The 11,225-nt window shown below is 39.3% G+C and overlaps 1 protein-coding gene across 2 annotated transcripts in view; it reads left to right on the top strand.

Annotated features, from left to right (window-relative positions):
* The first annotated feature begins 4,947 nt into the window (after nucleotides 1–4,947).
* The window catches only part of LOC110504834 (titin), a 66,697-nt gene continuing 60,419 nt past the window's right edge, over nucleotides 4,948–11,225 (top strand). Inside the window, exons 1-4 of one of the 2 annotated variants that reach the window (XM_036970121.1) lie at nucleotides 4,948–5,232; nucleotides 5,530–5,865; nucleotides 6,236–6,490; nucleotides 6,697–6,834. In XM_036970121.1, the coding sequence (XP_036826016.1) occupies nucleotides 5,184–5,232; nucleotides 5,530–5,865; nucleotides 6,236–6,490; nucleotides 6,697–6,834 (778 nt within the window). In that variant the 5' untranslated portion in view covers nucleotides 4,948–5,183. The remainder of the gene's footprint in view (nucleotides 5,233–5,529; nucleotides 5,866–6,235; nucleotides 6,491–6,696; nucleotides 6,835–11,225) is intronic. The other variant, XM_021583674.2, reaches the window with a different exon arrangement.

Genomic DNA, 11,225 nt, shown 5'->3' with positions numbered 1-11,225 from the left:
CTGTGAATAGTGAAAAGTGAATAAGTTATTGCCAAATTTTCACATAGAGGCCAAGTTCAAACCACACAATTTTAAGTAGAGGCCCTGATTGGTTTCACCTGTCTGCAGTTTGGCTCTAATTACAACTGGAGACAGGTGTGGCTGTTCTGCTGCAGTCTAGAAGTTTCCCCTGAGCTGTCCATGGTCCTGCCTCTGGGGAAATACTTAACATTGCTGACCATGGTCCTGGCAGTCAAAAAACACAGAAACCTCACGGGCACATACCGTCCATCCACCATACAACCCCTAAAACAGCTACAATAGGAAAGACACCAAGAGGCAACAAAAATACTATTTACACACTATTCCTATATACATATTCTTATATACAGTTAAAGTATATCTTTAGAGAGAGGAGAGGTGCTGTGATACAATATGTTTTTATCTATTTTTTAAAACGACTTATTGCCTGAGTAATATCTGGTGGCAGAGCATTCCATGATGACATGGCTCTATACACAACTGAGCAATGCATTATATCTGTTATTTGTTTGGGTACGGTGAAGAAACCTAGTATTGTCTGGTTTGGTGTCAGTTTGAAGTGTATGGAAATAGATTATACAAGTGGTTAGGCAACACATAAATGTTTCTTAAAAATACTAGAAGAGAAGTAGTCAAGTTCTCCTCAACTCTCAACCATGAAAGACTATCATGCATGTTGTTGATGTTAGTTCTGTTTGTGCAGTTAAGGGCAAGGCGTGCTGCACTGTTTTGAGCCAGCTGCAGCTTTGATAGGTATTTATTTGTTGCACCTGACCATATTACCGGACAGTAATCAAGATTGGGCAAGACCAGAACCTGATCAACTAGTACAGATCTTTGTGTCAAAAACACAGAACATATTTTTTTTATAACAGACACATCTCTCCCTATATTCACAACAACTTTGTCAATATAACTTGGACGTGATAACTGACCAAAGTTACTCCTAGGAGTTCAGCTTCTTCAACTTGTTCAACGGTGTCGTGTCTTTGGAAACATTAAAGTGAAGACAGTTATTCTATCAAATCAATTCTCTGTAATTATTATTACGTGATCAAACTAATCATGTAAATGTAATTAACTAGGAAGTTGGGGCACCGAGGAAAATATTCAGATTACTGTCACGTAATATCAAGGTGGGTGGAATCAGGCGCAGAGAGCAGGTTACAGCGAGTCGATAGTTATATAATCTCCGAAGACCAAACACGGTCAACCCAAATATGCAGGGTGAAATAATCCAACACAGGATCAAAATATATTCGGAGAAAATAACACACACGTATTAACCCAAAATACATGAATCCACAACAATCCCGCACAAAACAAGGGCGGGACAACCTACTACATATAAGGACGTTAATTAAACTAAAATACACACAGGTGAAACTAATAAGACAAAACCAACAGACAAACGAAAAAGGGATCGGTGGTGGCTAGTAGGACGGTGACGACGACCGCCGAGCACCGCCCGAACAGGCAGGAGAGCCAACCTCGGTGGAAGTCGTGACAATTACAAAGTTATCATTTTCCGAATATAACTCTTCAGATAATTCAATATCTGATCAATTAGTCTTCTGATTAATGAATTATTCTTTACCTCACATTAGTCTCATTCCAAACGCCGTAAATTGTTGATTATCCGCACGAACCCAGCCTTTACTATGGATCATCCATACACCAATTGTCTTAATCATTTATTTAATAACTAACTAAATAATCACAGAAATGCATAAACAAACAAATGATAGGGGAGGTTCCCTAGTGGGCTAAGCCGACATGACGGCTTGGTGGACACAGGGAAGAGGGTGTGGACTGAAAAAGGCGGGAAAGACAAAAGGAGTCACTACACAGTTGAAAATTATATTAATTGAAATGCTAATTCTTTGCACATGAATGCTCACTCATTCGGGAATAATTGCAATCAATAAATATATTTATGCCCAGTGTGTCATCGTTATCTTCTAAATTGTAATTATTCACTCCTATGGCCTATTTATTGCCTACCTCCTCATGCCTTTTGCACACAATGTATATAGATTTTTTTTATTCTACTATGTTATTGACTTGTTTATTGTTTATTGTTTATTCCATGTGTAACTCTGTGTTGTTGTCTGTTCATACTGCTATGCTTTATCTTGGCCAGGTCGCAGTTGTAAATGAGAACTTGTTCTCAACTAGCCTACCTGGTTAAATAAAGGTGAAATAAAAATACATAAAAATAAAATCTCTGTTGGAATCGTCCGCCTGTCTCTTGGAGAGTTCATCCGAGCGTCTCTCTTTCTGCTTAGTACCATTCAGAAATGTTTTCATATATAGATGTTTCGGGCGTTTGTTGGTCTTCGCATCCCAGGTTGACATCATTTCTAGCTGCAGACTAGTAATTAGTATCTAAGATTTGCTCTTATTCTGTCGGGATCGATAGTCTCAGAGTTGAACCATTTTCAGCCGTGTACCCAATGCTCCACGTGGTATGGTTAGGAATTCAACAACCATTAAAACCTTAGCTCATACTGAGGTTTTTGTGGTCTGAAGAGGATATCCTCAGGATGGTTTTTTATTTGTAACAATAGGAAATGGTGTTCCATGATGCCAGATCATGTCTGTGCTCAAGGGGGCGGGCCAATGACTTAGTTAAACTTTAAAGGGAATACCATTCTCTTTCATTAAAGGTTTAACATCACCTTCCATCATTTCACAAATAGTTTCATCTTTACTCTTTTATTTTATAATAGAATTAGATCCAAACCCCATTATTGAGACATGTACATATTCAGAGATATAGTTATGTGGGTTTCCTGTCCTCTCTGAGGTCACCAAATGAACACACTCATCATACCCGTCCCTTAAGTGTCCACAGACCATTTCCACCTTCTCACAAGTGGACATTGTGTATCAAATTCCCATTTTGGGGATTTAGTAGTTTGTGAAATCCTTTGTTCTCCCTATGTGTCTCTCTTTCTGCATGACCAGGGGGAGACAGTCTCCTCCAGGATTTTACGACCTGACATAACAGAACCTGGGTGTAGGAGAGAGAGAGAGGGAGAGGGGGAAGCCATTAGCTATACCCAAAAAGGACCACGTCATGACAACAGTCAACCTTTATTCACAAGTCCAGTTGAGATTTAGGTCTAAGAGAATGCTTTGAACCAAATACAATACTTTTGGTTATAGATGTATTTAAGGCCAGTGTATTGTTAATTACCGTTCTGATTCTGACTATACAGTAGATTGCGAAAGTATTCACCCCCTTAGCATTTTTCCTATTTTGTTGCCTTACAACCTGGAATTAAAATGGATTTTTCTTTGTTTTTTATTTGGGGGGGGGGGGGGGGGGGTTGTATCATTTGATTTACACACATGGCTACCACTTTGAAGAAACAAGAAACAAGACCAAATTAACTGAAAACGTGCATAACTATTCACCCCCCCAAAGTCAATACTTTGTTGAGCCACTTCTTGCAGTAATTTCAGATGCAAGTATCTTGGGGTATGTCTCTTGTATCTTGGCACATCTAGCCACTGGGATTTTTGCCTATTCTTCAAGGCAAAACTCTTCCAGCTCCTTCAAGTTGGATGGGTTCTGCTGGTGTACAGCAATCTTTAAGTCATACCACAGATTCTCAATTGGAATGAGGTCTGGGCTTTGACCAGGCCATTCCAAGAAATGTAAATGTTTCCCATTAAACCACTTGAGTGTTGCTTTAGCAGTATGGTTAGGGTCATTGTCCTGCATGAAGGTGAACCTCTGTCCCAGTCTCAATTCTCTGGAAGACTGAAACAGGTTTCCCTCAAGAATGTCCCTGTATTTAGCGCCATCAATCATTCCTTCAATTCTGACCAGTTTCCCAGTCCCTGCCGATGAAAAACATCTCCACAACATGATGCTGCTACCACCATGCTTTACTGTGGGGATGGTGTTATTGGGGTTCTGAGCCCTAGGAGAGACCTGAAAATAGCTCTGCAGCGATGCTCCCCGTCCATCCTGACAGAGCTTGAGAGGATCTGCAGAGAAGAATGGGAGAAACTCCCCAAATACAGGTGTGCCAAGCGTGTAGCGTCCTGCTCAAGAAGACGAAGACTCGAGGCTGTAATCGCTGCCAAAGGTGCTTCCACAAAGTACTAAGTAAAGGGTCTGAATACTTACGTCAATGTAATATTTGTGTTTTTATTTTTTATATAATTTGCACAAAATTTAAAAAAAACTGTTTTTGCTTTGTCATGGGATATTGTGTGCAGATTGATGAGGGGGAAACAACGATTGAATCCATTTTAGAATAAGGCTGTAACGGAACAAAAGGTGTAAAAAGTGAAGGGGTCTGAATACTTTCCGAATGCAATGTGTTTCCATGAAATGTATATGAACAACTAAACTGTATACACTTGCCGTAGTGAGTCCTTCTGTTATTGATTGAACATGTTTTTTACTCTTTAATGTCTCAACATACAGCCATACTAACCATTTCCATCTGCAACATGGTATTGTGTCTAGCCAACAGCTGCAACCCAAAAGGAATCAGTTGTAGCCGGCCGAAGACACCAGAGGGTCACAAACCACTATTAGGGAGACATTGGACTTTGATTTGCTGATCCTTTCTGTTTCACTTCTTATTTCTCTCACCTCTCCTCCTCTCAAATACCTGTTTTTCTACCTCTCTCTCACTTGTTCATTTACTTTTTCTAATTATCACAACCTAAAATGGAGTGAAAGAGCCTACTTATTGTGAAGAAGAAAGTAGTGTCTTCATGTCAGTGTTGGACAGCAGGGTGTGAGAGCTGACCACTGCCCTGACACAACGGATGAGGTGTTATATTCTCAGGCTCCAACATCTCTTCTTCACACTCAAAAGTAGCCTCACTTATCACATCCTGTGTTTGACATCTTTACTAAATCCATCACACATGAGACATGAAGCCATCCTGGTGGTTTGTATAATGAATAAGTGAGACTTTGATGGGGCTCGTCCTCTTTCCTCTGAGTCAGAACCTATGAATAGGGTCAAAATGTAACTTCTTCTTTTGCTTGTCACAAACTTTTCTCATACTTTCCTTGCATTGGTTTGGTTTGTGCCGTAACACAAATTCAGCTCTGAATAGAAAATAGAGGACTTTGTTGAAGTACCGAAGTTAATTTGATAAACTGAGACCCTGCATTGTAAAGAGACATGGAGGCTGTTTTAGGACTGTTGGTGATCTCAGCAGGAGTGTCTCATGGTAAGAAACATCTTTATATGTGTTTCTTTCCCTCTTCTTTTATGCAGAATATAATATCAGTAGTCTTCTATACATGTAGCAGAAATGACGGATGGTGATAGACAATATTCAGAACACGGTAGAAGACAGTTGTCCCATGATAATGATCACTGACTTAATGATCCCTATCACGTTGATGCTGTTGGTTTGGTTGTACTGTTAGCCGCTTGTATCATCATCTGTAAAATTATACATGACTTGACATGAGTTAGAACAGTGATAGTCACTACAGTGTCTGTTTTTCTTCTTGATCTTCAGGCTTGGAAACTTCCTGTGATGCTAGAGAAGATGGATCTCAGTGTTATGGAGCTCTGGGAGGAACTGTCTATCTCCAGCTGACTAATATCACAGGATATAATGAACTCTCATTTTATAAAGGCCCAACCGGTGCTAGAACAGAGATACTGAAAATGAGGATGGACAAATGGTTAATAAAAGACACCACCATTGAAGACAGAGTACACTTCTTTATAAACAATGGGACATTTAGGTTAAATAACCCAAGAAGGAATGATTCTGGTGAATACCTGCTACAAGAATTTAATTCAGTAGGGAAATTATCAGGGATCAGAGGACTACAACTGTTCATCGAAGGTAAATAACTTACTTGCCAAATAATTTTTTACAAATGATAACTTTCACAAGCTCTACATATTGCTCTGGCTAAACTACACATATGTGACTGCTTAATAATCAAAATAATGAGAAATGCATTTTATGTGTAGTCATTCAACAGGAGTCATTTTTATTTTCATAGTCTACTGTAGTTGGTACATAGAGTCATAACCACATCCATCAATATTAAATAATCTGTTGGTTATTTGAAATACAGTCATTATGTGTCATGAATCTGCTGCTCCTGTTGACTACAGTAGTTTCTGTGGCTTTCAAGAAGAATGGCTGGTGTTGTGTTGTAATGTGTTTTTCCCTCTTACTACAGTTACATATCCTTCTTCCCCCACAGCTCCAGTGTCCAGTCCTCAGCTGTCCTCTGAGTGTCTGTCTCATGGAGAGATGAAGGTGTCCTGCTCCTCTGAGGGGGATGGTCCCCAGTACAGCTGGACTCTGGATGGACAGACGCTGAGAGACACTGAGACCTCTCCTGGTGAAGAGACAAACACCATCACTCTGAAGAAAGACCTGTCAGGAGATCTCACCTGTACTGTCAGAAACAACATCAATAGTGATACTGTCAGCAGGAGAATCGTACACTGTCCAGGTAATCTACTGTTTAATTTACTTTGTTAAAAAAACATTATGATCAACAATATCAATGATTAATTATATAATTATCATGATTATAATGATCAATGATCAATTCTTATCAATAAGAATTTACCTGTTTCGAAACAGCACTATCCATTTGCCAGTATTTACATGTAATTCAGATACGAATGTGATTACTGTTGTTTGGATTGCCTACAGGGCTGATATATGTTAACTGCACCTTATCCAACGGGACAAAGATATCAGAGTGGGTGAATGCCACTGGTAATACCCTATGTGTTGAGTCTACAACAGTGGTGACTGTGACTGAGGTCCCCACCAGTAAAACCTCCACTGGTAAGGGATAATGTTGATATTGATGATGATGATTATGATGATTATTATTATGATTGACATCATCTTAATCCTGACCTCTAGGGTAGTCCAACAGAATGAGTCCCTAATTGATATTTTCTTCAATCTAGACCACATGGAGAATTAAATATCTCAGATTTGTAATATAAGAGTTGCTAAAGTGCCAAAACGCAGCATTTTGACGTGTCCCTCTGTCACCCTCTGTGACCTCTAGGAACATTTTAACCCGCTTAATCCCAAAATGTCTCCAAGTGTTTACCATTATTGTAAAGCCTTATTTTGTTGCTTTGCCAAAGTAATTTCTTGTTGATTTGTCTTTATTTCAATTTTTTTTGAACCTTTATTTAATTAGGCAAGTCAGTTAAGAACAAATTCTTATTTACAATGACGGCCTACCAAAAGGCAAAAAGGCCTCCTGCGGGGACGGGGGCCTGGGGTTAAAATTAATACAAATATACAATATAAATAAAGGACAAAACACATCACAACAAGAGAGACAACACAACACTACATGAAGAGAGACCTAAGACAACAATATAGCAAGGCAGCAACACATTACAACACAGCATGGTAGCAACACAACATAACAACAACATGGTAGCAACACAACATGGTAGCAGCACAAAACATGGTACAAACATTATTGGCCACAGACAACAGCACAAAGGGCAAAAAGGTAGAGACAACAATACATCACACAAAGCCACAACGGTCAGTAAGAGTGTCCAAGATTAAGTCTTTGAATGAAGAGATTGAGATAAAACTGTCCAGTTTGAGTGTTTGTTGCAGCTCGTTCCAGTCACTAGCTGCAGTGAACTGAAAAGAGGAGCAACCCAGGGATGTGTGTGCTTTGAGGACTTTTTAAAGAATGTGACAGGCAGAACCGATATTGTATCTGGAGGATGTGGGCTGCAGTAGATATCTCAGATAAACAGGAGTGAGGCCTAAGAGGGTTTTATAAATAAGCATCAACCAGTGGGTCCTGAGAGATGACCAGTTTACAGAGGTGACCAGTTTACAGAGGAGTATAGAGTGCAGTGATGTGTCCTATAAGGAACATTGGTGGCAAATCTGATGGCCAAATGGTAAAGAACATCTAGCCACTCGAGAGATTAGTGATTAATTTTCAGGTTACACTACCCAAAAGGGACTAATTTCACAGAACGACCCTCTTGAAGTAGCAGCATCATAGCATCATCTCAGATATGTGATTCCTTTAAATGTTTTATTGCCACCAGGGTTTATATACTGTATGTTAACTGTATTAATTGTTATTTATTAGGGATCCCCATTAGCTGTTGCCAGGACAGCAGCTAGTTTTCTTGGAGTCCAAACACATTAAGGAACAAAAGATAAACAGCAAGTCTAATAACATTACTACACCACAACATATCTGCAATACAAAATGTAGAATAAGACCATACAACAATATTACAATGTACGTGTGTGTAGAGTGCATGTGCTAGCATTTGTGTGTGTATGTGTTTGTTTGTACCCGTGTCTCTTACAGTAGCCACAGTTCCATAAGGTGTATTTTTTCTTTATCTGATTCAACTGCTTGCTTCAGTTACCTGATGATGTGGAATAGAGTTCCATGTAGTCATGGCTCTACGTAGTACTGTGCGCCTAACATAGTCTGTTCTGGACTTGGGAAGAGACCTCTGGAGGCATGTCTTGTGGGGTATGCATGGGTGTCCGAGCTGTGTGCTATTAGTTTAATAACCTGTCTTGGACTGAACCTCGTTCCGCTAGCGGAACCCCCCCCCCCCACAACAGCCAGGGAAAGTGCAGGGCACCAAATTCATAATTAAAATTCCTCAAGCATACAAGTATTTTACACCATTTTAAAGATACAATTCTTGTTAATCCAGCCACAGTGTCTGATTTCAAAAAGGATTTACAGCGAAAGCACCACAAACGTTTATATTAGGTCACCACCAAGTCACAGAAAAACACAGCCATTTTTCCAACCAAAGAGAGGACTCACAAAAAGCAGAAATAGAGATAAAATTAATCACTTACCTTTGATGATCTTCATCAGATGACACTCATAGGACTTCATGTTACACAATACATGTATGTGTTGTTTGATAAAGTTCATTTTTATATAAAAAAATCTGAGTTTACATTGACGCATTACGTTCAGTAGTTCTAAAACATGCGGTGATTGTGCAGAGACCCACATATATTTACAGAAATACTCATTATAAACATTGATAAAGATACAACTATTATACATGGAACTTTAGATAAACCTCTCCTTAATGCAACCGCTGTGTCAGATTTCAAAATAACTTTATGGAGAAAGCAAACCATGCAATAATCTGAGTACAGCCTTTAGACAACAAAGCAGCCAAAAACGTCACACCGAACGTCGGACGAAAAGTTGAAAAAGTTCCATTACAGCCCGTAGAAACATGCCAAACCAAGTATGGAATCAATCTTTAGGATGTTTTTAACCTGTCTACGATATTGGTTCCCAATTGGGAATCAACCCTCCCACGTTCAGCTGAAACGGCGGCGCATGGAACGCAAAAATATTCTTAAAAATATTTAACCTCCACACATTAACAAGTCCAATAGCTCAAATGAAAGATAAACACCTTGTTCATCTAGCCAGCAAGTCAGATTTCTAAAATGTTTTACGGCGAAAACATAGCGCATATATATGTAAAACCACCACCAGACACAGCTCATTTGAATAGCCAAAACATGCAATCAACAAACGCAGGATTAAAAAATAAATCGCTCACTAACCTTTTGAAAATCTTCATCAGATGACAGTAATATGACATGTTACACAGTACATTTTTTTTTTCAATAATATGCCATTTATATCCATAAATGTCCATTTACAGTGAGTTCACGTTCAGAAATTACTCAAAAAAATGCCCGCAGGAAATCTAGGTAGCGCGGCAAGATAACGTAAATAGACATCATAAACTTTGACTAAATATACATGTTCTACATATAGTTAGAAAGATACACTGCTTCTTTATGCAACCGCTTTGTTAGATTTATTTTTAGCGTTACAGAAATCGCACACTATTCAATATGCTGAGACGGCGCTCAGTTCCAAGCTACATTTCTACGTAATGTTGGAGTCAACAGAAACACAGATTTAAGCATAAATATTCCCTTACCTTCGATGGTCTTCGTTCAGAATGTTCTGGAAGGCTTCATACTTACCCAATACATCGTTTGGTTTCAAGTCTTGCGTCTTTGTATTAGCTACTGCTAATAACATCAGCTGAAATGCACCCAAAACGTCCTCTGGTCCGGAAAAGTTGCGCATCAAAACTTCAAAATTACATATTACATGTCGACTAAACAGGTCAAACTAAGTGCAGAAGCAAGCTTTATGATGTTTTAGACACGCAAAACAAACTTCAATTCAATCGGCCATCGTCTGCCCTTCTCTTGAGTGCTGGAACAAAGGAATGGCTGGGACCAATTCGCGCCCCTACGCACAGCCTATTTTCTCGTGGCACGCACTAATTTCACTCCCATAGGGTCAATTCTCGCGGGATTTGAACGATTCAAAGCTCTACTGAAAGAGGACATCTAGCGGAAGAGATAGAAAGTCTCCCCAGAATCATAACTGGTTGGGAAGGGTGGGGGCCATGACGTCAAAGTTGCTCCAACTTTCATGGCCACAAAAACTAGTTTGGAAGAATGCCTGCCCTGTGAGTTCTGCTATACTTACAGACATAATTCCAATGGTTTTAGAATCTTTAGAGTGTTTTCTATCCAATAATAATTTTTATTTGCATATATTAGCAATTTTTGACAGATTTTTTTTTCAGTTTACTAGGGGTACCCAATCTCTCCAAAGGGGGCATATGTCTGCCATATCCTTATTAACATAAAACTTAATTAATTTTCCAACCGGACAATTCCTTTGTCTGTACAAATGAAGTGGAACGTAGCTACCTTTCACGTGAACACGCCAGACCGAGGCTGTGGCACTCTGCCAGACCACTACCCCAAAGAGCTCTTATGAGACCCTCCTTTAGAGTATAATCCTCAAAACAGGTTCTAAATACTGTTGACATCTAGTGGAAGCCTTGGGAAGTGAAACATAACTAATATCACACGGTATCTTCAATAGGGGCTGAGGTGATAAACTACAAACCTCAGATTTCCCACTTCCTGCTTGGATTTTTTTCTCAGGTTTTTGCCTGTCGTATGAGTTCTGTTATGCTCACAGACATCATTCAAACAGTTTTAGAAACTTCAGAGTGTTTTCTATCCAGATTTTCTAATGATATGCATATTCTAGCTTTTATGGCTGAGTAGCAGGCAGCTTAATTTGGGCACGTTTTTCATCCAAGCTACCCAATACTGCCCCCTACCCCAAAGAAGTTAAACAG

This window comes from Oncorhynchus mykiss, chromosome 31 (assembly GCF_013265735.2).
Source record: "Oncorhynchus mykiss isolate Arlee chromosome 31, USDA_OmykA_1.1, whole genome shotgun sequence".
Taxonomy (NCBI): Eukaryota; Metazoa; Chordata; class Actinopteri; order Salmoniformes; family Salmonidae; genus Oncorhynchus; species Oncorhynchus mykiss.
The sequence above is the reverse complement of the archived record's forward strand: the minus strand, read 5'-3'. Positions and strand labels throughout refer to the sequence as shown.